This window comes from Fonsecaea monophora (genome assembly GCF_001642475.1).
Source record: "Fonsecaea monophora strain CBS 269.37 chromosome Unknown Scaff69, whole genome shotgun sequence".
NCBI lineage: Eukaryota > Fungi > Ascomycota > Eurotiomycetes > Chaetothyriales > Herpotrichiellaceae > Fonsecaea > Fonsecaea monophora.
The window spans coordinates 765-24,798 of record NW_019174000.1 but is presented as its reverse complement, the minus strand read 5'-3'; the positions used below and the strand labels follow the sequence as shown (position 1 = coordinate 24,798).

General features: G+C 53.1%; 11 protein-coding genes across 11 annotated transcripts; 6 read left to right on the top strand and 5 right to left on the bottom strand.

The window, feature by feature from the left end:
* Nucleotides 1–877: 877 nt before the first annotated feature.
* On the top strand, nucleotides 878–2,428 carry AYO21_08178 (hypothetical protein; the record flags this gene model as incomplete). Its single annotated transcript, XM_022658126.1, has 1 exon — nucleotides 878–2,428. One exon carries the CDS (start codon nucleotides 878–880, stop codon nucleotides 2,426–2,428), a length of 1,551 nt encoding a protein of 516 aa, XP_022509522.1.
* Nucleotides 2,429–2,776: 348 nt separating this feature from the next.
* AYO21_08177 (hypothetical protein) lies at nucleotides 2,777–4,393 on the top strand (the record flags this gene model as incomplete). Its single annotated transcript, XM_022658125.1, has 1 exon — nucleotides 2,777–4,393. One exon carries the CDS (start codon nucleotides 2,777–2,779, stop codon nucleotides 4,391–4,393), a length of 1,617 nt encoding a protein of 538 aa, XP_022509521.1.
* A 222-nt stretch (nucleotides 4,394–4,615) lies between these two features.
* AYO21_08176 (hypothetical protein) lies at nucleotides 4,616–5,335 on the top strand (the record flags this gene model as incomplete). Its single annotated transcript, XM_022658124.1, has 1 exon — nucleotides 4,616–5,335. One exon carries the CDS (start codon nucleotides 4,616–4,618, stop codon nucleotides 5,333–5,335), a length of 720 nt encoding a protein of 239 aa, XP_022509520.1.
* Nucleotides 5,336–5,637: 302 nt separating this feature from the next.
* AYO21_08175 (hypothetical protein) lies at nucleotides 5,638–7,804 on the bottom strand (the record flags this gene model as incomplete). Its single annotated transcript, XM_022658123.1, has 7 exons — nucleotides 5,638–5,838; nucleotides 5,930–6,331; nucleotides 6,458–6,827; nucleotides 6,941–7,099; nucleotides 7,204–7,328; nucleotides 7,457–7,550; nucleotides 7,653–7,804. 7 exons carry the CDS (start codon nucleotides 7,802–7,804, stop codon nucleotides 5,638–5,640), a joined length of 1,503 nt encoding a protein of 500 aa, XP_022509519.1.
* A 966-nt stretch (nucleotides 7,805–8,770) lies between these two features.
* On the bottom strand, nucleotides 8,771–10,689 carry AYO21_08174 (hypothetical protein; the record flags this gene model as incomplete). Its single annotated transcript, XM_022658122.1, has 4 exons — nucleotides 8,771–9,217; nucleotides 9,296–9,617; nucleotides 9,717–10,581; nucleotides 10,644–10,689. The coding sequence occupies 4 exons, from the start codon at nucleotides 10,687–10,689 to the stop codon at nucleotides 8,771–8,773; spliced, it is 1,680 nt and encodes a 559-aa protein (XP_022509518.1).
* A 398-nt stretch (nucleotides 10,690–11,087) lies between these two features.
* Nucleotides 11,088–12,455, top strand: AYO21_08173 (hypothetical protein; the record flags this gene model as incomplete). The annotated part of the gene is made up of 4 exons (XM_022658121.1): nucleotides 11,088–11,195; nucleotides 11,258–11,874; nucleotides 11,932–12,027; nucleotides 12,080–12,455. The coding sequence occupies 4 exons, from the start codon at nucleotides 11,088–11,090 to the stop codon at nucleotides 12,453–12,455; spliced, it is 1,197 nt and encodes a 398-aa protein (XP_022509517.1).
* Nucleotides 12,456–13,448: 993 nt separating this feature from the next.
* On the top strand, nucleotides 13,449–14,954 carry AYO21_08172 (hypothetical protein; the record flags this gene model as incomplete). Its single annotated transcript, XM_022658120.1, has 1 exon — nucleotides 13,449–14,954. The coding sequence occupies one exon, from the start codon at nucleotides 13,449–13,451 to the stop codon at nucleotides 14,952–14,954; it is 1,506 nt and encodes a 501-aa protein (XP_022509516.1).
* Nucleotides 14,955–15,346: 392 nt separating this feature from the next.
* Nucleotides 15,347–16,393, bottom strand: AYO21_08171 (hypothetical protein; the record flags this gene model as incomplete). The annotated part of the gene is made up of 1 exon (XM_022658119.1): nucleotides 15,347–16,393. The coding sequence occupies one exon, from the start codon at nucleotides 16,391–16,393 to the stop codon at nucleotides 15,347–15,349; it is 1,047 nt and encodes a 348-aa protein (XP_022509515.1).
* A 1,099-nt stretch (nucleotides 16,394–17,492) lies between these two features.
* Nucleotides 17,493–18,688, bottom strand: AYO21_08170 (hypothetical protein; the record flags this gene model as incomplete). Its single annotated transcript, XM_022658118.1, has 3 exons — nucleotides 17,493–17,913; nucleotides 18,010–18,590; nucleotides 18,677–18,688. The coding sequence occupies 3 exons, from the start codon at nucleotides 18,686–18,688 to the stop codon at nucleotides 17,493–17,495; spliced, it is 1,014 nt and encodes a 337-aa protein (XP_022509514.1).
* Nucleotides 18,689–19,313: 625 nt separating this feature from the next.
* On the bottom strand, nucleotides 19,314–21,353 carry AYO21_08169 (hypothetical protein; the record flags this gene model as incomplete). The annotated part of the gene is made up of 4 exons (XM_022658117.1): nucleotides 19,314–20,282; nucleotides 20,342–20,917; nucleotides 20,977–21,044; nucleotides 21,107–21,353. The coding sequence occupies 4 exons, from the start codon at nucleotides 21,351–21,353 to the stop codon at nucleotides 19,314–19,316; spliced, it is 1,860 nt and encodes a 619-aa protein (XP_022509513.1).
* Nucleotides 21,354–21,795: 442 nt separating this feature from the next.
* AYO21_08168 (hypothetical protein) lies at nucleotides 21,796–23,345 on the top strand (the record flags this gene model as incomplete). Its single annotated transcript, XM_022658116.1, has 3 exons — nucleotides 21,796–22,740; nucleotides 22,853–23,007; nucleotides 23,093–23,345. The coding sequence occupies 3 exons, from the start codon at nucleotides 21,796–21,798 to the stop codon at nucleotides 23,343–23,345; spliced, it is 1,353 nt and encodes a 450-aa protein (XP_022509512.1).
* Nucleotides 23,346–24,034: the final 689 nt, after the last annotated feature.

The window sequence follows — 24,034 nt, the reverse complement described above, 5'->3', positions numbered from 1 at the left end:
CTGGAACGCGGACTCCGAACATGATGGATGGGGATTGGAGGAAGAGATTTGAACCTCGGCATCTTGGACATGTGCACGATGAGATTGTGGAGTGACAAGAACGACAAATCAAAAATCTCGGCTGTTCGGTGGTATCACAGAAGACTATTGCTTGACCGTAAGGTGGGTGGTTTCGGATCTATTCTTTCTTTCATAAGCCATGCTCTTGCAGACCTCACATTCATATGAGATGAAGTGAAAAGAATACGAGGCACATGTCTGCGATGATGGCATTATACTCTGCCGTACCGACTAACCCCGCACGTGGCCTTTTTGATGTACGGTAGATCATTCAGCGAATCTGCGCTGCACTCTGTCACTACCTCCGTGCCACCGTGGTGAGTTACCTGTCATCAGAGTGAACAAGTGGGACCAAAGAAGCTGCGTACAGTATCTACGGCAGCGGTTTGTCGTCTCTGGTATGTACAGGTCATGCCTATGACACCTGTCACAATCCTTGCATCTTCGGGGGCTGGAAACATTGCGGCTATGAGCTACGTTCCTACACACCCCAATTCATGCTACAACGAGGGGGTTTCCCTTGGAATAGCCCTGGCCCATTTGAGAACTGGTCTGCTCGGGCGGAAACTGAGTTGCCTTCTGTCTTGACGAGCATTTGAGCGGACAAAAAGAAGGGCGAAGAATGGTGCTGTTCGCATTAACGCGTCGCGTTCCACTACATGCAAGGAATGCCTGCCGTACCCGTGCCTCAACAATGGGACTGAAACAATAACAGGTAAGAATTTGGGCATGAACTTGATTTTCAAGCACTGTCTATTCGCTACATGAGGTTAAGTCTTTCTCGTCTACCCTGACTTTGCAATCCTCAGGTCTTACAATGGTCTCTTCACTGTGGCCTTCGAGAGGTTCAGAAAGAATATATGTTGGTCTTTTACTTGTCTGTCTCTTCTACATCTTGCTATCCAGTCCCATATTAAGACATGCCGAATCAATAGTCAAGCCTGCCTGGAGAACTCCTAGGATCAGCGCCATCGGCGATTCTTCTGACCTTGGGATTGATGAGACAGTCACAGGGGAGACAACATCTTCGAGCGATTTAGGCGACGATGTGGAGGAAAATACATCTGCTTCTTTCGGTGTGGACTTTAGAGAAGAGCAGGGCGAGTTGTTGTCGGTCCCTACAGTCGCAGATTTGAATGAGTCAAGAATGGGCATGGTTGGACCATACATCTCCGCCATAATGGACCCAAAGGATACTCATTTCGACCGGCTACAATGTCCACGGCCTATCAAGGAAAGATACAAAATGTTGCGGCCAAAAGAGAGCCTCCCTTTCAATGTCCAGCAACCACGGAAGCGCTACTTTTTCGCACTCAATCTGTACGAATGCGCATATGTGCTTCCGCGGCTTCTCGGCTCGATCATCGAAGCAATGCGATTTCTTGGGCCCGAAGATTGCGTTCTTTCTATTGTCGGTGGGCGCTCCGACGATGGTACAACAGAGATCCTGGCCGCACTGCAGGATGCGATCGAGGCTTTGAATGTGACTTACTATTTCCGGACAAGCGACATCGACCCCCTGAAGGGTGGAAATGACCGAGTGACGGAGCTGGCTAAGCTTCGCAACCTGGCATTGGCTCCGCTCACCACTCAACGGGACAAGTATGCAAGGGATAGCGCTATTATTTTCCTGAACGACGTGTCAATCTGCACCGATGACATCCTGGAACTCATTTATCAGAGACGCCATCAGCGAGCGGATATGGTTTGTGCTATGGATTGGAACAACAATGGAGACACCTTCTATGACTCTTGGATAGGGCGCAGCATGAATGGCGACATGTTTGTGGAGGTTCCTCAAAGTGGATCCTTTGAATTCTCTCACAACCTATTCTGGAATGACAGGACGGCGAGGTCTCACATTGACGAAAAGCTCCCCCTTCAAGTATTTGCCTGCTGGAACGGAGCCGTCGTCTTCAAGGCAGAGCCCTTACTGTCGCACAGCATCAAATTCCGGGCTGCTTACAAGGACGAGTGCTATACCGGCGAGCCGACATTATTCTGCAAAGACCTGTGGACTTTGGGGTACGGTCGAATCGCCATCATTCCCAGTGTCAATGTCGGCTACAACGACGAGCAATCGCGAAACACAAAGTCAAAGCACGGATACGCTTCTGCCAATATTCAGCAGGCAGAACATGATATGGGGTTGTCAACTGAAATCGAATGGAAGACTTCGCCTCCTCAGCTAGTCAAATGCCAGCCTGACTGGACACATTCTTCGTGGGCGCCGTGGGATGATGCAGTCGGGGAGCATGTCCCCTTTGACTGGTCACGGTCTGGGTATTTCAATGCCAAAAAGCCCTTTGATAAGGAACTTGAGTTTGAGAGCGACGGGAAAGAATACGGTGTAGACGCCCGAGGTTAGAACAATGGATACGGCGGCGACAGTCAAGGACGACTTGTTGGGTGTTACACAAAGATTGAAGAAACAGGCTTCAACTTGTGCCTTATTCATTCTCAGCTGTAGAGTTTAGGATGATGGAACTGCCAGGGTAATGATACTGAGAAAAGATAATAGCTGATCAATGAAGTCATCTGTGTATTTGTACTTGTCCTTGTGGTCACGTTTTGACGAGCAATTTTCGCGGCGATCGATCGTCCGCTTATCGGCCACTTTACACGAGTCCCGCGTCTCGCCTTGGAACATTTTTCCCCGCCTGCTTCTTTGCGTGGCGATGCCTCGTCTTCTTCTCTGTGTCACCAACTCACCACGATGCCCCTCAACATTCTACGGCTGAATCACCAGAAATCATCCCATCCGAATGATCGGATTGTCTTCATCAAACCACTTCCCCGACCGTCTGCGGAACAAACATCCTACGACCTCGCCGACACATTCCTGCGCGCCATCGCCGCACAATGCCTGCCACTGATGAAGAACCACCACCTCTCCGTCACCACGCTGGAAGAGTACGAGCCCAACCGAGAATTCATCGGTCGGAACTTCAACAATGGTGAAATCATCCAGCTGGTGCTCCAGAGCAAGAGCGGCGGGTGGGTGCCCTTTAACATGGTGCAGATGGTCATGATGCACGAGTTGGCGCACAACACGCACATGAACCACGGGCGGGACTTTTGGAAGACAAGAAACATCTACGCGGACGAGATGAAGACCCTCTGGCAACGCGGATACACGGGCGAAGGCTTCTGGGGCGGCGGGCGGACCTTGAGTGACTTGGGCACTGTCATGGGCAATAACGTCCTGCGCAGCGAGGAGTTGGAGAGTTTGCCGCTTTGTGGAGGCACGTATCGAAGTCGGAACAGGAAACGCAAGGCCCGGAAGGACAAGCCAGAGTTGACCTGGAAGGAGAAGAGGGATCGACGGATCGAGAAGAAATTTGGCAAGAATGGTGTGACGCTCGGTGAGGACGAGGACGCCCGGTTGAGCCTCGAGATCAACCGCAAGGGACCGATTGGGAGCAAGCCCCGGGTCGCCCAGAGTAAACGAGGCCGGGAGTTGAGGGCTGCTGCTGCGTTGGCTCGGTTCGAGACAAACAAGAAAGAGGTCGAAGATCTTCAACCCGCTGCCGAGGAGGACACCGAGGACGAAGACGGCTACGAAGATGTGGATGCTGGCGAGGAAGACGCCCAGGACATCAACGGTCAGAGATTGCTAGACGGTCAGGGCCGGGCGATGATCCGGGTCTGCGAGAACGAAGATACACAAGACGTTAATGTCCAACGAGAATTACAAGACCTGAATACACTCGATCGTTACCTGCAGCCGTTTCGAAATAACAAAGATCACGGCGGTATCCCATCAAACGAAACGGACTACACAGACACATCCACCACGCACGAGTCGGCTGGGACCCCAGCAACGCTACAAGCTGACACGAACACAGGCGGTCAAGTCTCAGGAGATAGGGGTCCCAGGAAAGAGGAGTTACCGACAAGCGCTGCTACTCGTACAAGCACCGAATCTCCGTGTCACCTGCCTAAGTTAGACTCGACGCGGTCTACAGAGGATGCATCTCCGACCTTGATGCCCAGATCGAATACCACCTCCGGTGTCCGAAGTTCGGAATCTGACCTCGCCACCCCGGACTCCAGCTCAGCCAAAGTCGTCTCGGCCAACTCGCCCTCGGGCATAGGCTCAGGCTCAGGCACATCCTCGCCACGACCTCCAACAATGTCCTGCCCAATCTGCTCACTAGAAAACCCCCGCCTCAACGCCACCTGCATAGCGTGCTCACACGTCCTAGACACTCGAAAAGATCCCCGACACTGGTCGTGTCAGAGCCTGACATGCAAGAAGAGTCAGAGCGGGTATGTGAATGCCGGTGACGTGGGTGTCTGTGGAATTTGTGGGACGAAGAAGGGTGGATGACTCTGAAACATTGATCAAATATCTGTCTCTGGACAAGTTCCATGCAAAAAGCGGCAGGTTTTCAGCCTCTCACGTGATCACATGTGGAAGCCAATGAACCACGTCTCCGTCTCTTTCATCTTGACGCGTTTTCGTGTTCTCGTGGAAGGAAATCGCAATTCCCAAGACCAATGTCTCCCATTTTCCACCCTTTCCTTTTTGTAAAGTTCAAGAACAAGTAAGATGAGCTCTCAACCATCGCAATCGACATCCGCATCATCATCACGCCCACCTGTGACCCTCGGACAGACCACCCATCTTGATCCTGGAGCCTACATCCGTGGCACACACGCCATCGCAGCCGGTGAACATACCCTAGTACATCCCCGAGCTCAACTGATCGCTGTCCACGGACCCCTCTTCATCGGTGGCAAATGCATCATCTCCGAGAAATGTATCATCGGTGGCCCCGTTCAGAGCACAAGTGGTTCGACCTCTGATCCGGCTTCAAAAGCATCAAGTGCTCCCGGAATCGGAAGTAACCAGCCTAGCCCCTTGATCCATCAGGGCGGTGCTGATGATGTCGATGATGAGGAGCGTGACCCCTTGAAAACGGTCATCAACGATAGTGTATACATCCATCCAAGCTCGCAGATTCATGCCGGAGCAACCATCAACAAAGGTGTCTTGATTGAGTCTCATGTGACAGTACTTGCAAATGTGAAAGTCGGCGCACATGCAAAGATCTGTGCGGGCGTGACTGTGGACAGAGACGTGGCCGACTGGACCGTTTTGTACGGAAACGGCAACATAAAGCGACAGAGGAAGACACAGTCGGCTGAAGCAGACCAGACTGAACTTGTGGAGATGCTGAGGCTCAAGGCCATGGACAAAGAACGAGAGGGCACAGTGGCTCTTTTGAGGGCGGCGGCTCGAGTGGCGAGTTTGGCCAAGAAGAAATGAGCACTCACTCCGTGCGATGGCATCCAAACCATGATCTGTTGGGTCTTATCTCTCGTCCTTCAGCACATTGGCTGCGATGAGAGTCCCTGGGCAAGGAGCAAACAATGGCACGACCCGCGCAATGGCCGAAAAGAATATCTGATCGCAAAAACAACCATATTATCAATCTCCACCCTGCCTAGCGAAGTGCCTCGAGCCCAGTGATAGCTACTACCTACTCGTAGTAAGCGGACCTCTCATCATCTTCAACATGGAACCATCATATTCAAGACCTTCGCTACCACTGCCCTTCCCACCGACCATCATATCATATATCGGAAATCAGGCTGTTGTCGGTCTGTCTTGCCCGCCAGATCTTCTCGCAGCGCTTCATCCACGCTCCGTCTCTGACTTTGTCCGTGGCGTTTATTCCTCTGCGCGTTCTCCCAAACGTAATACACCAGCAGACATGCAAGGAAGAAGGCGCCGAATGCCAATCCCGAGAGCGATGCCCTGAGTCCGGTCTACATGTCCGCCAGAAAAGTTATGTCAATGACCAGAGTCACCGCAGAAAACGGAAATGTACATCTGTGAGAAAAAGGGGGTGGGACTTACTGCATATTTCGGAGCCTGGCTGGTCTGGAAGAACTGCGGACCCACGATGTTGCCGACGCAGTAGGCGACAAACAAGGTGGCACTGGTGACGGACCTCTTGGTGAACCCGCCGACGTTGGAACTGATCAAACTCAAGGACAGAGGAATATTGGCCGCAAAGACGCTTCCCAGACACAGTCCCGTCATACGCGCCGCGCGACTTTTGCATTCGTAGACCATGATCATGCCTACCATGGAAGTGAGGGTGTTGAATATCATGAGGACCAGTCGGGCTGATGGAAGGATTGTGGCCAAGCTCGACGTCAAGAGGAGGAAAACGAGCTGCGCCACGCCAATGGGCATCTGAATGAGAAGGGCATTGAGATTGGAAAAACCGAATCCCTTGACAACAAGTGCACCAAACTAGACACCAATTAGCATTGCTCGCCCGGAGTTTCCGATTCGCGTCCGCACACAAGTCCAGAAGCGTCAAGGTGTATCATAGGATCGCAAAGGACGGCAGGGAGAACAAGTCGAGATGGGACTTACGCTGGTTAATCCCCCGTTGGCAAGGTTGACCGAGACGGTGTAGAGCACCAAGAACCACAACTGCGGATCGGTTAGGGCGTCAATGACCTGGCTCGGGACGAAGTGATTGTTATCGAGGAGCCCCGTCTGGTTCTCGACCGTGCGCTCCAGGGCAATTCGCCGCTGCTTTTCGTCCAGGAACGCAGCTTTGTCGGGCGAGTCCGGGAGAAACAGGTACAGGAGGAAAGCATAGGCCGAAGTGATGCTGCCCATGATGAGGAAGAGCAAACGCCAATTCCCAAGAGACGACGTCTCAATCTGACCGATGCCGTACGCGACCAGGCCACCAAAGATGTTGGCCAACGAGTTTCCAGCAAACCAAGCGCCTTGTCTGTATCCCCGAATCTCGTCAGTGTCTGTGAAGTTTTCGGACCAACAAGCACCTGAATGAAGTCCTCGCAGCCAGATCTGGAGGACCAGGGTGGAGAGGGGACGTGTACCTACCGCAGAGGTTGTTCTTTGCGTGTATAAAACATGCCTGTGATCAAGGCAAAGCCAGGCGCAACGGCTGCTTCACCCACACCAAGGAAGAAACGTGCCGCCATGAGTCCTCCAAAGTTGTGAACTGCCCCGTGGCACATGAGGAAGCCGCCCCATAAAAACCTGCACGTCGACTCGTTAGCGGTGTCGATATACTTGCGCCATACAAGGGCGACGTGGGAAGGCAGATCTTTCAAGAGACACCAGGAAACTCTCGGGACACGTACACTGTGACGGCGATGTATTTCCCCGTCGGAAACCGGACAAGGAGGTAAGAGCTGGGCCAGCTCCACGCGAGGTAGCCAAAATAGAAAATGGCCGAGCACCAGGAGTACTGGGAGCCGTGGAGATCCTGGCAATACAAGCAACAAAATCAGCACATGGATCCTTCTGGAGTGTAAGAAAGAAATATGGTGAATGGGGCTCCCTGTCGTGGAGAGCGCACAGTTCGCTGCCATGTCTCCCAGAGTCTTGTCTTACCAAGTTCTGCAACAGCCCCAAGAGAGTTGCCGAGCTGAGAGCCAATTTGTCCATGTACTGCAAGAGGTAACAGAACCCCATCAGGGGAATCATGCTGATATCCAAATATAGTCAGCCAGGGGGTCGCATTCGTGCGGACGGAGGGCATTGGCTCTCTCCCACGGCATCTTTGCTTGAATTTATCACTCCCACTGACCAGAAATCAATCTTTCTCAAGACCTCCCTCGACTCTGCCGGCGACGGCACGGCCAAGCTGTCTCCCTCTTGCACCTCCAGGATGTCTTTGGGCTGCATTATGATGCAGTCTAGCTTGACGTCTGCAGAGGTGGTCTTGTGGTCCTCTTTCATGATCGTGTCGGTAATTGTCCGGTGTTCTTTCTTTGCTCGTGAAGAACAGACAGAGAGGATCTGTGGGCGTTTTCGTCTCTGAGAGAAATAATAATTGCTTGAAGAAAGAAAAAAACTGCAGATACAGATGATGAATGCTTTTTTGCTAATTCTTTGGTGAGCGTGAGTTCCGAGCTGTCAGAGACCACAAAAACCCATCCCAGTAATATCCGTGCAGTTGTATACGTTCTTTACTTATACTTTGCCAGCTCCCATTACCGACACGCTGGATATGATTTTTTCCCCCCAAAGGAATTTTGAGCCATCTTTGTTGTTGTTGTTCCTTATCTTCTTCTCCAGTCTAGAGTCGGACAAATTGAGGTGCATATTTTGGCGACTTGACTCGACTCGACTCGAGATCGCGATATGTCTATATCGTTCGATTGGGCGGCAGAGCACCCTTTAGAAAGGGGACCTCGAATCGAAATCCTCTTAGACATATATGTCGGCAAAAGCTCTGCAGGTCGGCAGAAGCAGCCGCACGTTGATTGGCCACGTCGGCAAACGATGGGAGCCGCTCCATACTCCACAGCCTCTTATCATTTCCTCATGGAATCAGTCAACCCTGTTATCGGCCACGCGAGGCCCAAGTGTGTGAGCCAGCCAGCCAGCCAGCCAGCCAGCCAGCCCGCCCGGCGTCGCCGGAATCGATACGCGTCCCTGGGCTGGGAGCATTTGATCATCCCATCCAGCCGCGAGGATTGGCTCAGAAGGATCCGATTCGCTTACGGCGACCATCACCGTCACACTTACATAGACAGATAGGGAAGATGCAGGCATGTCACACAGCGAGCGGGGATCAGAAAGACGACCTGGTTTTCAGAGACAGTCAAATAATTCGAAGCCACACATACACGGTTCCGGAAAACAGCGGTGCAAAGAGGATCTCCAGTAATGGCGATCACGGACAACAGCCCACATGGGTATCTAATGTTGCAACAACCGCTGATCGGCAGTCGTAGCCACTGAATGGCATGTGTGATTCGCTTCCAGGAGAAGCTGGCCGAGCAAGCCTTTCCCGTCCCAGACGGACCCGGGGAGTCCAAAGCTGGGGAGCAAGATCTGCGCCTTCAAGAGTTGGTCCTTGAGCCAGTCGCGATGGACCAAGTCTCTGGTCCGTATCATGGCGATCGCGAGCGGCCAGACCAGGCGGTACAGCTGCCGAGGGTCTTCTTTTACGGCCTTGTATCCAATGCTGGTGACGGTGGCGACCACGCGCTGCAGCCACGGCGGATACTCGTCGTCAGGATCGAGGCACGAGTACAAGACTTGCAGGGCGTAGAACTCGAGACTGGCGTGGTAGACGGTCCATATGAGTCTCTTGGTGCCCGTGTCGACGACCCTGTCGGCCAGGGCGAGGACATCAGCGAACTCCTATTTGCCCAGACCGTCAGCTCAGATTTTGAGAAGGACAAACACCGCCCCGAAATCAGCCGCGAGAGAGGGACGTACATCTCCCAGCTTGGTCAGCTCCTTCCACAGCCGTTGCCTGCCGGCCTTGTCGCCGCGGCCCATGTCCGGAGAAGCGGCCAGGTTGAGGATGCTCAGCTTCGGCTTCTGGCACAGGTGCAGAAGGTGGAGAGGTCGGTAGTTCTCCAGGTCGTCGAGCAGCTCGGAGACCGGATACTGGGGTCCCCAGAGCTTGGGGAGACACGATCTGGCGCTGTAGAACAGGCCGTCGTACGAAACCGGCGAGTCCGCATCTTCCGACAGCAAATCCATCCACAGCTTCCCATAAGGGATGCTACTAAATGCGAGATAAACGTCCATGTACCTTTGGGGTGGGTTAGTCAGGGTCAGGAGTGAGGAGGAGGAGGAGGAGGGGGGGGGGGGGTGGAAACTTCTCAAGAGAGACAAGAGCTACCGGACTCACGAGATAAAGTACAACAACTGTTGAGATGCGAGGGGCAGTGTCGCCGTGCCATGCTCCCCGCGCGATTTCAGATATGGTTTGAGAAAAGATCGAATCCCTTCCAGGTGTACATGAGACGCTCCGATGCTCTGCGAGTCGTAGAGTCCAAAATGGAGGATGAGGAACCACATGGCAAACAGGGCGTCGACGTCGTCGTCGCTGCCTTGGGAGGAGGATACATGATCTACCAGCGCGGACAGATCCTTCAGGGCGAGGTGATAGTGGCTGGTCGCCGAATGCTCCAGCCGGCGGGCTCGCTCATACTGGTCCGAGGACAATGTCCCATCGAACTGGTCGAGGAGCGCCCTCGACCGGAGCTCCATGGACGCGCCGGCAATAAAGATCCTCATCACACCTGCGTACTTGCTCGCAATGTTCAAGTAGACGTAAGACAGGTTGCTCCATTGAAAAGGCTTGCCGATCCGGAGGACCATGACAGAGTTCTGGACGTACACGAACGACTGTTGATCCTGCGGAGTGAGCTGCAAGGCGTTTGAAAGGGGGATGTGCGCCGTCGACAGGGCCGAAGGGACAAGGCTCAGGGGTGATTGTACATCCAAGGCTTTTCTAGGCGATGATGATGATGATGAGGTGACACTCGACCGGGTCTCATCGCGAATTACGCTCTCTGTCGAATGTGGACTCGCGTGAGATGCGTCAGCGGGCGCGAGGAGCCTGTTGGATGGAGCATTGACCGTCAGGACTCTCGTGCGGGCTCGTCTCACAGGTTGGTCCCAGTCGCACTTCAGACGCGACTTGGAGCATCTTGCACAGATGGGCCTTATCTCGTCGCATTTTAGTTTTCGAGTCCGGCAAGTCGCGCAGCCTGGAACGCGGGATCGTGTCTCAGCGTCAAGATGCTTGCACCACGCCGAGGTATTAACGTACCGGTTTTGGAGCGAGTACCACGTTTGGCCGATGCAGTGCTGTCCATGGTTGTTTGGTCGTTAGAGTGATAAATCTGAGAAACGAAAGAGCCGGTCGAAGGAGGCAAGCTGAGTGGCTGACTCGGCTCTCGCTTAGACGGAGAAAGGCCATTCTCCTTGATGAATGGCTGAATTTGCCGACTTCCGGGGGGTGTGATACTAGCTTATCGCTGGTGGCGAGAATCCACGACGTTGTCCGGCCGAATGCTTCATGGACCACAGCCCGGGGGCTCTCCATTGCTTTCCAGCCGTAAGGCTGAGCTTATATTTATATAAATCAAGGTACTGATACCACTGAGAGATGAAGGAACAACTGTCTATTCTATCACGAAAGCGACCAGCATCCAAGTCGAAAAGGGCAGCCATATCGAGACCAACATATCTGTAAGGAGTGGAATTTCCAGACATGACGAGTCCGCAGAGCGCAGAGCTCTGGTCGACAGAGGACCTGTACAAGAACATCTCGGCATATATCAGCCAAAACGAAGAGCACCTGGCTGACATCTGCAAGAAGGTCCGTCTCCTTCCCTTGCCCATCTACCAAAGAAGCCTGGCTACTGACGATCTCATGTCCAGATTCATGATGATCCAGAGTTGAACTATCGCGAGTTCCACGCCCATGACAACATCTGCGACCTGATGGAAAAGCTCGGGTACCACGTCAAGCGACACACTTACGGGCTCGAAACGTCTTTCGAGGTCGAAGCTGGCCATGGAGGACAGCTCGTCGTCTTCAATGCCGAGTACGACGCTCTCCCGGGCATTGGACATGCCTGTGGGCACAACCTGATCGCCACCAGCTCCATCGCGGCATTCATTGCAACGGCCGAGGCACTCCGGGATAGTGGGCGAGAAGGACGAGTTCGCCTGCTAGGGACACCAGCTGAAGAGGGCGGTGGTGGGAAAGTGCGCCTCATCCGTGCAGGTGCATATGAGGGGGTTGATGCTTGCTTGATGGTCCACCCTTCAGGCCGTCTGCCTGCGAAAATGGACGGGGTGGCTGCAGGCAAGTGTCTTGCGCGTCGACAAGTCAAGGTCACGTTTAAAGGCCAGAATGCTCATGCCGGAGTCATTCCTTGGAATGGGAAGAATGCACTCGATGCGGTTGTTGCGTCGTACGTCAACATCTCGTTGCTGCGGCAGCAACTTGCTCCCACAATTCGGGTGCATGGAGTCATTCGCGAAGGAGGAGCGTAACCCAACATCATTCCCGACTCGGCCAGCCTCGAGTATTTCCTGCGCGGCTCAAGTTTCGCCGAACTTTTGGAGCTTTCGGACAAAGCAAAGGCCTGCTTCGAGGCTGGGGCTCTGGCCACTGGATGTCATGTTGATTGTGCCTGGCAACTGTAAGTGTCTTCTTCTTGACAAGCACGACATGATATTGACTCGAGTGGGTAGGGACAATGACTACAAAGATCTGATCACAAGCCTCGGCATCGCGCGAGAATTCACGAAACACATGGGTGGTTTTGGTCGTGACTACCTGGAGAATGCGGGCGACCAGATCATGGGTGGCTCGACGGATATGGGCAACGTCACATACGAGGTGCCTGGCTTCCACGGTGTCTTTACCATTGGTATCGACGACCCAGAGGTCCAACCACATACCCCGGCATTTGCAGCTGCAGCGGGGACCAGAGTGGCCCTTGAACGTGCTCTGGATTGTGGCAAGGGCATGGCAGCGACAGCCTATGGTTTGCTTACTCGGTCGGAACTGATGGAGGAGGTGAAGAAGGACTTTAGGGAACAAATGAAGCCGGGAGTGAAGCTGTGATCGACCACTCGATCTAAAGCCACCTGTCTCGGCTTTACGGGATTCTCAGATAACGAGCAGATAAAAGCACATTTTGTTCAAACGCAGGTGCAATGCACTTGGTTATTTATGGCAGTAGCATATATCAATGAGGTAGGCGTAGGGTTGGTCGCAAAAAGATAAAGCTTTTCATCTCTCATGCAAAGATGAGAGAATAAAAGACAGTGGATGCTGTAGCGATGTCAAGAGTGTCTGTTTGCCAAGCTTTTGACTTTTCCCAAAGAGGATGAATCACCTAAACCGGATCTGGTACTTTGGCTTTCTTCATCTCCTCCGTTACCCATCACGAGGTACTCACGGCTCTATGCAGATTTAGCAGAACAGGTGGTGAGTACTTGGTACTCACCTGTTTGATTGGTTTGGGCAAAGTGTCATGGCTCCCAATTGCGAGGCTTCGGCAATTGGGGAATGAACCTAGTGACCACGACACTCTCACCCCATCCACATCATCACAGACCAACACAAGCATGAGAATGCATACAATTCCCGCGGCACTTACGTGTCACAACATCTACCCTTGATCGTCCAACTTACAGAGCTAGACAGGAAAAAACGACCAGGATCTTCGGGCATATGCCGCGATGCACGCATCATGCAGAGTAACGAAATGGTGCGGAGCACAACCATGTCTCCTTGGAGAAACGGTCTCTCTTTTTGGGCAAGACCCAACGCAGACCGAATCAAGGCAGGGCAAAGGGGGTCGACTGCTACTCCGAATATAGAATCAGGAAACTTTCAGTGGTCTCCGCAGTATGTCGGTCAGAGCCATCTCATGATCTTGGAAACGTCATGACAAAAACTCGTTCTAATGCATACGAGATAGAGACTTGTTGAAACCCTTTCTGCAAGTACCGACAACGGCTGTTCGAGCCTGAAGATTTGCCCGGGGTTGACCACTCCTAATATACAACACCAAGGCGGTCTCACAGCTTCATTCAATTGCCGAAACAAGCCATGCCTCCAACCTATCCCGAGATCTTGAAAGTGCGGTACTCCTCTGACGACGCTTCCCTCCAGTTCCCGGTCCACAACCCGGCGACGGGCGAGGTAATCACCAATCTCCAAGCGGGGACACCCGTTGAGGTCGACGCCGCCGTTCAGGCCGCCCAGAAAGCGTATGACAACGATTGGCGCTGGCGATCTCCCGCAGAACGGAGCGCCTTGCTCTTCAGATGTGCCGATGCTTTAGAGCCTCACAAGGACGAGCTGGCCGAGTTGTTGTGCTTGGAGAACGGAAAACCCAAGCAGGATGCTCTGTCCTTTGACGTCAATTTTCTCGTCAACATCTTTCGCTTCTTTGCCGGCATCTGTGACAAGTTACCAGGCGAATTCTACCAGAGAGGCAGTGTCAATGCGACCGTCATTTACGAGCCGTTCGGAGTGTGCGCGGGCATCCTGCCGTTCAACTGGCCACCAATCCATTTTGGCGGTAAGACGGCCCCGGCCCTCGCTGCGGGTAACGTCATGATTATCAAGCCCGGAGAGCAGGCCCCCTTGACGGTGCTCAGGATGTGCGAGATCATTTCCCAAGTCCTGCCGCCTGACGTGGTCCAGGTTGTGCCTGGTCTGGGGCCAGGGGTACCTGCGGCGCTGATCAAGCACGATCTTGTCAAGATGGTGTCTTTCACCGGCTCCACCGTGGCTGGCGCAAAGGTGGCCGAGACAGCCGCCGGAACCGTGACCCCCGTGGTCCTCGAGCTGGGAGGCAAGAATGCATTCGTCGTCTTTGACGACGTCGAGGACCTCGATCGCGCAGTCGGAGACGCGCTCGAGGGGGCATTCTTCAATAAGGGCGAGGCCTGCACCGCATCGTCGAGGATCCTCGTCCAGAAAGGGGTCTACAACCAATTCTGCGACAAGATGGCTGCCGGGGTGAAGAAGCTGAAGTCCGGAAATGGTCTAAACCCGACCACCCACTTGGGGCCACAGGTCAGCAAGGCTCAACAACAGAGGGTGCTTGGATACCTGCACAGGGCCAAAGACCTCGAGAAAGAAGGAAAAGTCAAGATCGCGGCACAGGGTCAGCTACCCGAGGATCCCGCCTGCAAGAATGGCTTCTTCGTGCCGCCCACCCTCATCACCGACGTGACGCGAGACATGGTGATTGCACAGGAGGAGATGTTCGGCGTGCTCGTGACGGTCACACCGTTCGAGACCGAAGACGAAGCCGTCGACATTGTCAACGAGTCCAGGTACGGCCTGACGAGCATCATTTTCAGCTGCAACAGCGAGAGGTGCTGGCGCTTCTCCAAAAAGGTCGATGTCGGCCTGGTCTACGTCAACAACTACTTCCGCAACATCCTCGGGGTGCCGTTCGGGGGCGCCAAGGAGACGGGCTACGGGCGCGAACACAGCATCGGCACGCTCAAGGAGTGGTGTCGCGCCAAGGTCATCAACCAGCCGAGCGGGTTCGGAGAGGTGCCTAGATGGAGGGTGGTCAAGGAGTTGTACGGGGCGTGAAGCGGGACTTTCAAGTCACACGATAGTCTTCCACCTGCTCCCCGGTTTTATATTTTCGCACACGAGAAACGCAAAATGGTAAGGAAGCGATATGGTGGAATAGCAGCCGGACCAAAGCACGCGCGCCCTTTGACATACGACTCGACGACTAAATAACCGTAGGTATGTAGATATGCACAGAAGGAGTGCTGGACAGCGTGACAGCCAATCGGCTTCTTGAATAAGGTTATATTCATAGTAAGCTAGCGCCTTGGCAGTCAGCTTGGCACATATAAGTAGGCGCCGTGGTGCCTCGGTGCGACTTGAAGCAAAAGTTTCTCCCCCTTTTCTCCCTCCACTTTGAGGCTAGTTTTTCCTATCCTCACGCTGCACTGTCGACCGACAAAGCTCTCTTAGTACTCAAACTTCTGACCGACCAACTTCTCGCTCAATTCCCACAGTCGGTCCGCCAGTTTCGGATCGTGTGTCCAGGCAGGAGACTCTGCAATGTGCCCATCGCTCAGGAAGATGCCTGACCCGTCCCTGAGGTTGGCTGGGCCGAGGCTGTCGTCCAGCCCCGCGACCAGGGACGTGGCGCAGCCCTGGTCGACGCTCTTGAACTCGGACTTGAATTTCTCGACGATGGCCGCGAGCGTCTCGGGATTGTAGTGGCGGCTGAGTTCGGTCATGATGGCGCCCGGGTGCAGGGCGAAGCTCAGAATGCCGTATTTCTCGTACAGTCGCGCGGTGAGGCCGAGGGCGAACAGCACGTTGGCCGACTTGGACTGGCCGTACGCCACGGTGAAGTTGTAGGTCTCGCTGGGATCGACGGGTCGGCCGGTCGCGGTCAACGCCGCGTTGTCGGGCTGCTCGGCCTCGGGCAGGCTGCTCATCTTCTGGTCGAAGTTGATGTCGGAGAACCGGACCGGGCTGTAGGCGATACCCCGGGAAGAGACGTTGACAATGCGCGTGCTCCCTTTGGGGTTGGACTTTGCGGCGGCCAGGATCTTGGGCATGAGCAGGTTTGTGAAGAGGAAGTGGCCGATGTGGTTGGTCGCGAATTGCAACTCGATCCCCTCGGGGCTGAGCTGCCGCTCCGGGATGCTCATGATAGCGGCATTATTGAAGACGATGTCGATCTTATCAACCTGTGCGTTGGAGAGGATGGAAGAGGCGGCACGGCGGCACGACTCCTGCGACGAGAGGTCCAGCGGGACCGCAATGTACGTCGTGCCCGGCGACTTGGAGCGTGCCTCGTCGATGATCTCCTGGATCTTGGACGGCGTGCGGCTGGCCAGGATGAGCGTCTTGGGCGCGTGTGCGCTGAGGATTTCGACCATCTTGCCCCCGAGCCCGCCCTTGTTGACGCCCGTGATCAGGATCGTCTTGCCCTTGATGGCTGGTGCAAAGATCTCCGCCACCGAAGTCCCGGTGGTCGAAAAGTCAAAGGAGTGTGCCATTTTGCCGTTGATCTTGCTGGAACTGAATCGTCTTGTTTGGATACCTTGGAAAATACAGCCAAGTCTGATTGGTTTTGTGTAGATGCTGCAAGCAAAATCCCAGGATCTGATCTCAAGTCGAGGTGAGAGTATATGAAACTGGCGCATAAACATTTCAATTCGTCCTCCCCTCCCCAAAAGTCCAGAGATCCCGCGCCCTTTTATATACCAGGTCCCTACTTACTTACATACATGTATGTCCTCCTATTTACATATGATGTGCACAAGGGTATGAGCATAAGGCTGCGACGACCTCATGTTTCGTCCCTTCCTTCCAATCGCCAACTCGTCATTCCAGCCGGAGTTTAGCAGCCAGATTTAGCTCCGGTCACGAGGAGACATAAATCCGAGGTTCCATGGCTGTGTACCGAGTAACTCCCAGTCCATGTCACACGGTTGCAGGTCGCAGGTCGCGGGTCGCAGGTTGCATCAATTAGAGGGGGGCGGTTGGTCCCGGTCTGACAAGAAAAAAAGAGATTGGGAGCTGAAGTCGTGGTGTGATGGGTCCTTTGAATGTACTAGGTAACGGATATATGTATCCGCGCGGCGGAGTGTCAGGTTTCAACACGTGTGTGTCTCTTTTATATATTACTTGTGCCCATTACCATCTCCGTTCAAAAAGGGGGAGCGATGAGGCTGGTTTGTGGATTGAGAGTATCGAGGAAGCCTGGCCGAGTGCATATGGGGAAACTGCTGGAGCACTCAGTGCCCTGATGTGCTTTCTGCGCGTGGGAGAGAATGCGCTCAACCTCGAGACTCTTTGTTGTATTGAGTCTCAACCTAACCTAGCCAAACGTGTAGATCGGATCGCGTGAGATGGTCCCACTCGTTCTTGCGGGCTTCAATTCCGCCATTAGCTCCATTTTATGCACAGAAAAAGGTGATCTGGACCAGTCAGACGTAGTGTTGTATTCACCAAAACGTTTTACATTTAATTCACTTTCCTAAAACAGAAGCACGGAGAAGGCTCGGGATTCACGGCTCTGCCTTGTACCTCCGCACCCCCTTTCGCATTATGTATTCTGGCACAAGTGAATAAGTACTCCAAGCATCCCGCGTCTCATTTCTTCTTCCCCTCCTCCTCATCCAGCCCCAAAATATCGGGTACCGGCCCCTCAGGGACAACGCCGCTCGGGTTCAACATGATGAGACTCATAAAGTAGTGGCCCTTGATATGCTCGAAGCTGGTGGTGCTTTTAAAGGCCTCGACTTCCCAGTACAGGTGCCTCACCCAGCAGTGGAGGTGCGGGTAGTGGGTGCGGATCATGGCACGGTTCGTCTTGAACAGGGACACATAGACCGGGTCGAAGCGGATGATGGTCACGTAGAGGCGGATGTCGGCTTCTGTGAGGGACGCGCCGAAGTAGTAGGGTCCGTCGCGGGAGGCGGAGGAGAGGTCCTGCTCAGCTCGGTCCAGTGCGGCGAAGAGAGCGGTCACGGCGTCGTGATATGCGGTTTGGGTCTGTGTGAGGCCGCATTTGCTGGGGGGGTTGTATCAGCTTTTGGTCCTGGGCCTTGCGTTCAAGAAAAAGAGGAAGAGACGCTCGGACTGGGGGAACAAAAGGAGCTGCACTCACTAGACACCGTTGTTGATGTTGTCATAAGTCCATCCATTGACTTCATCGATCTTCGCCCTCAACTCTCGCGGATAGAGGTCGACCTTTCTCCTCTCCTCGGGCAAAAGTTGGTCGAACTCGGTGTACAACATGCGGATAATCTCGCTGCTTTCATTGCTCACGATCGTCTCCGTCTTCTTGTCCCACAGTACAGGAACCGTGAACCGGCCTCCGTAGTTCGGTTCAGCCTTGTAATAGAGCTCCTTCACGCGCTTAAACTCCGGGTGCAAAGGGTCTGGAGTCACGTCCTCCATCGGCAGCGACTCGTCGGGCTCAACGAAGCGCCAGCTGTTGACAGAGGACATGTGGTAGTGGACCGATGTGACGGAAATAATCGACTCCAGGCCCTTGAGTCGTCGAACAATCAAGGTCCTGTGAGCCCATGGACAAGCATATGAGACGTAGAGATGGTATCTGTCCTTTTCAGGAGGGAACCTCGCGCCCGGTTCACTTGAAATCCAGTTGCGGAACTGAGCAGCCGGTCTTTGCAATTCGCCCTTGCTGTTGAACAGCGTGGCCGGCAGGGCTTTCTCATCTGTACTCTGTTGTTGAGTGGGTGGATCACTGTCAGCACCATCTGTGTGGCAGAACCCTTTTTCGGCATCTCGCATATGAAGCTCGGACGTACCTGGATAGACATGGTTTGGGATTCCACTCTGCTTGGAAGAGTTGGCAAGTTGTTATACTGCTATTGCGAATCTCGACCCAAGGTCATGGAAGTTTGTATTGAGAACTACCCACCAAGAATGCATTCGTTCAAAGGAAAACAATGCGGCTTGTCTTCTCACTTATACCTACTCGTGTCAAAGATCCAGGATATATAATCAGAGACTCCATCGTGTGGCCTTGTCTGGGTCGAGCAATAAAGCGGCAATATCGCCCGCACTTCCGCAGTGATGAGAGATGGGCGAGAATCCAGTGAAAGTCTATGGCGGTCTTGCTGGGATAAGGCCAAGCAACAAAAGGCATCATTTCCGCTTTGCTCAGCCATTGTCAAGCCTTGATAGCATTGGTGGTGCCCCCCACAAATGCTTCTCGCCCGATAAGCTCGGACGAGAGATGCGCATGGTCACGTGAGGACCTTGTTGAGCAGTGGAAGCTCTACAGTAAGCTTAGCAATGTCATGGAATTGTGTTGGGAGTCCTTCACGCGTATCGCGTTGGCTCTCCAAATCACTCTATGACCTCTAGCATGAGAGATGGGAGGCTGGCCATTCAACACAGAGTCACCACAAGCAGTTCGAAGATGCTTCTAGCCCACCGGCCTCAACATTTCAGCTTGATTCCTTTTCGCTTTTCCTCTTCACGATGTTCGAACATCACTTGAACTCCGACAAACAATGCAGAGCAGGCGCCGAGCATGAAGACGGCACCTTGCCAGGAGCCAGCAATTCCATTCACAAGCCCCATCAATCCATCCAATCCTACAGCGAAACCGACTAGGTTGGCTGCCATCATCATCAAAATGTTAAGGACCGCTCCAATCCCACAAATGACGCGGTATGTATTAGGACGATTCTTCCATTTTGATGCTGGGAACGCCATAGTTGCGAGAACTTCTGGTAACACGAAAAGCACAACCAACCAGCCCCACAATAGGAGGCGGAGTTGGATATCGTGCCACAAGGCCACGAAGGTGAAGACTGCTAGCATGTTGAGGATGCCGCGCACGGTGCCTGAGCCGCCACCAGGACCTCCTCCAAGGGGTACGTAGACGTAGCGGACTGTCCATCTGTTGAAGCTTCGGTGCCACGAGCGCCAAAAGCCAAAAGCCGAATAATTGTCGCTCATACATCGAACCATGTTTTCTGGTGGGTCAATACCATCCATTAAAGACCAAAATCTGAAAAACCGCCAGGGGATCATTAACTTTAGCCAGATGTGGTGCAGATTAAAGTAGGCGAGCATGCTGAGTTGAAACGGCGTATATACAGACCAGTCCGGCGAGGCCTTGGAGATGGCAACCATGTAGGCAGTGTGTATGAGAAACTCCATGCAAAACATTGTGATCAGAAGTCTAATTCCGTAGAGCGCGTTCCTCTTGGTCGTCACGGATGGTGGCCGATAGGTGGATTGGGAAATATAATCATTGAAAGTCAAGATCGGACCAGCCAGATAAAGAGGCGGATATAATACATAGGCGAGGTATGTACGAAAGGAGGTATAAGCTGATACTGGAGCTGGCATCTTGACTCGATCTCTTTCGGAGAGTGTAGACGCATCGAGTTGCTTCTTCTTGACATTGTCAGCGTATCGTCAAGAATAAGAGCATCGATCAGTCATTCACAACATACCTCAATAGGGCTCCCTGCTCTCGAACGATCCAACGACCAGTAATAGTCAAAATTGAAAGAGATCATGCGTAGCACAGTAATGTTGAAAAGAACCTCCCAACGCGGGTTTAAACCTCCGTAAGAATCCAAGAATTTGCTCCAATCGGCCGCAACGGGAATGAAAGGCACCAGGGCCTCGGCCATGACCGAGTATCGGTAGCCTTGAGCAAGTTCATTGGCGAAGAGAATGGCAATGTTGAAAACCCACGTCGCTACCGGAATCGCGTCTCGGGGAAGGGCAGTGGCAATTTTGAAGTTGATGAACAGGATGAGCAGGATTTTGAAGATAGAGGAGCCGTTCAATGCAAGAATGTAGATCAACGCCGAACCAAAGTCGAACGCAAGCCGGTGTCGAAGCCGGGATTCGGCTGTGGACTGGGCAACAGGAGACTGCGCATTCGTACTGCAGTTGGTAGACACTGGACTGGGAGAAACGAGACGTTCATAGGCCCGGCGAAGAAGAGGGTGCAAAATAACTAGAGCTGCCAAGTATGGGAGGTTGTCTCGAAATCCAGCATACTGGCCATCGGAGTTGTCCTGTGATCTATATAAGCCTCGTAGTTCACATACACTGGTCTGTGTATTCCTAGACATACCACTTTCCGACCGAATAGCCAACCCGGAGAAAGAAGATGCTCATATTTGGAGTAGTTTGGGGAATCAGCTATTGTTCAAGCCTGTCAAATTTCTTGTCTTGCTCTGCGGTATGGAGATTGAGTTTCTTACGCTGCGATACACTGACTACAGCCCAATACATCTGTGGGACGCAAAACAAGAAGACGGCCAGATACACATAGAACTCGGTAGTCCTCCATCGTGGCTGTGATGCTTCTGTAGGTTGTGTCTTTCCATCTCTTACTGTCTGCTTGGAGGCCGCCTCATTGACAGACTTTAATGGCGTTGAGGAATTCGTAAATCGCGTGTCTAGGGTATCGAGGGAGTACAGGTCGCGGAGGGATGACAGAAGGGTCATGTTCTCGTATGCATGCTGCGTTCCTTTGTAGGACGCTTGAGCACTTCAGAGAGGCCAAAGAATCGTGGGATTCCTTGAAAGGAGTCCTGGACTTGCAATCGCTGGGTGTGCGTCGTGTGTTCTGGACAGAGAAGTCAATTCTAGGCCAATGAAACCCCGAGCATTTGCCTGTCGCCTGCGCAAGAGGGATAAGGGGCAGTAGTCTCTTGGCATCCGTAGGCGCTCAATTGCCCCCCGCCTAACTACCTAGGCACGTTGTGGAAACTCAACAGTCAAAGACATGCTCTTCTGTATCCCCTCACGTCGTTACCTGGATAGGTGACTATTCACACCGGTGACATTTACACCTGAACTGCATTAATGCTCATTTCTCTGAGATCCTGGTCATGAATCTCGCACATCCATTACTTGAGCCGCCAGAACTACTCATCTCAACAACGGCATGCCTTTAATCGAAGAACTACCAGTCACCACAACAGCCCGCGCCTCACATGGCTGGAGTTACGTTCCTGACAATGTTGCCCCTGTTCCTGCCCTCCAGCTGGGTTCCCGCAAACGTGGTCGCGAAGGAACGGTAGCACATGCCGCTGCACATAAACTTTCGGCGAAGCAAGAAAAGGCTATCCAACAGCGACTGAATGACTTGAATAAGGAAAACTATCGCGATGCCCACATCCCAATACCGAAACGAGAGGGTGCAAAGGGAAAAGAGAGGAAGACCACACAAAATGTAAGGCGGATTCTCGCCTACAATAGGACGTTCCAGCATTATCTTGCAGACGAAGAAGCAGGGGTGAATGTTTATGGAAGTGCTGCCAACGTACCTGCTGCCACGGTTGCTAGAGGTCAAGCAAGACAGGAACCGACGCAGAAGACAGCAGCAGACTCTAGGAAGCGGAGTGCTGCTGCGAACGATACTCCATCAACCAGTGCTCAGAAAGGATCTTCGCGCCGTCGGAACTCGTCTAAAAATGCCAAAACCACGCCTGTGAAGAATGCAGAGGGGGAGAGAGGCAGCACTATTGATGTCGAGATGCCCGACGCGCCTCCACCTACGAAACCCTCAGAGCAGACCTCCCCAACAACAACTGTCAAATCCACCCCTTCCACTGGAGAGAGACCGCAACCGTCCTCACCACCTTCAGCTAGTCAAGGACACCTTCCATCCTATGACCCAGCTCTCGACCGCGATCCGCTCCTCCGTACGCTTAACCTTCCCAAGATGCCATCAGAACGCGTCATGCAAGCTCTCCTATCCGAGCCTTCGCTGACTTACGTTGCCGCGCGGGCCAAACCACTGGATCAAAACATGGCGGGTGATGGAGGTTTCGCCATGCGCACGGGTAACAACTCACTTATGGCCAAGCCCCAGCGCTGGTTCTGTTCTGTATGTGGTTACTGGGGCAAAGTGAGGTGTAAGTATGGATGTGGAGAGCGGGTGTGTGGGTTGTTGGATTGTTGGCGAGGACACGAAGCGGTTTGTACGCTGGCGGCAACAGGCTACTGAATTGAGGGTCTCACTCTCACTCTCGTTTACTGCGGTAGGTGTCACCGACCTGCACCTCTGGAATCACTCTTGTGGCTCACTGAGCGAGATCATTTGCTGGGAAGCATACACCTCAATTTTCCTCTTGCTTTCTAAAGATGATAGCATGTGCGGCGTCTGCACACTCGTCACTACTTAGCTGAGACAAGGCTATCCGGTCTCACGTGCGCATGCGATGATGAAGCCATCCCAGCGGCATACTCATCGCCGGAAGTAAATCTGTGTCATATGTCTCCAAATACCGGGTTGTCGATGCTCCAGCCGCTGTTGACACTATTGGAGACGAGCCGTCACTGCATAACAAGATCGATGACGATCTTCCTCCCTTCCGTGCCGTGGTGTGCGAATGTCCGTCGCTCGATCCAGTCCCAATTCGACTTCCAGGAGCGATGAGCAGCTCCGCCAACAAAGCTCGAACGAGTGTCAAAGCGTACGACCGCCCGTGATGCTGGTACACGAGGAATTGTTTGGCAAATCGTATGGCGTGAACATGCCATGTGCGAAAAATACCGATCTCAAGTCTGCAAGGTGGAAGGGTGAAACCAGCAACACCTCTACTACAAATTCCAGCATACTAGTCATAGCAACCATGCCAGCCATGTACCTAACGCAACCTGCATAGCTATCTAGGTACTAGCCACTGCTGCCAGGTATGAGAACATACCTACATACCTACATACCTCCTAGTACTTACGAGTACGTAGGTATATATATGGTAGCATTCTATTATTTCCAGCATTCATCAATCTCGTGCTTTCCCCGGTTAAAGCCAGGCATCTACTCTCTCCCTTGCTAACCTCACGTTGCCCAGGGGGGGATCATAGGTATCATCGCATATCGTACAAGTCAGTCTTGTTCGTCGTTCATCTGTCATTGTAGATCACAATCTTAGGTAATAAATTGACCAGGCAACCTCGACAGGAAGCATTGTCTCCCAGCAAGAACAGTGAGCCGACGCTCCATCCTAACCTCGGAACAAATCGAGTCACCATTGTAATGAGCATACTGCCCATAGTATCTGCATGTAGAGTGAGCCACATTCTTGCAGTCCTCTGATACAGGGAGAGTATCAACTTCCTCCCTACCGGAAATGCCTACAGTAGATCCAATGGCAGTCATGACTTTTCCTCTAAAA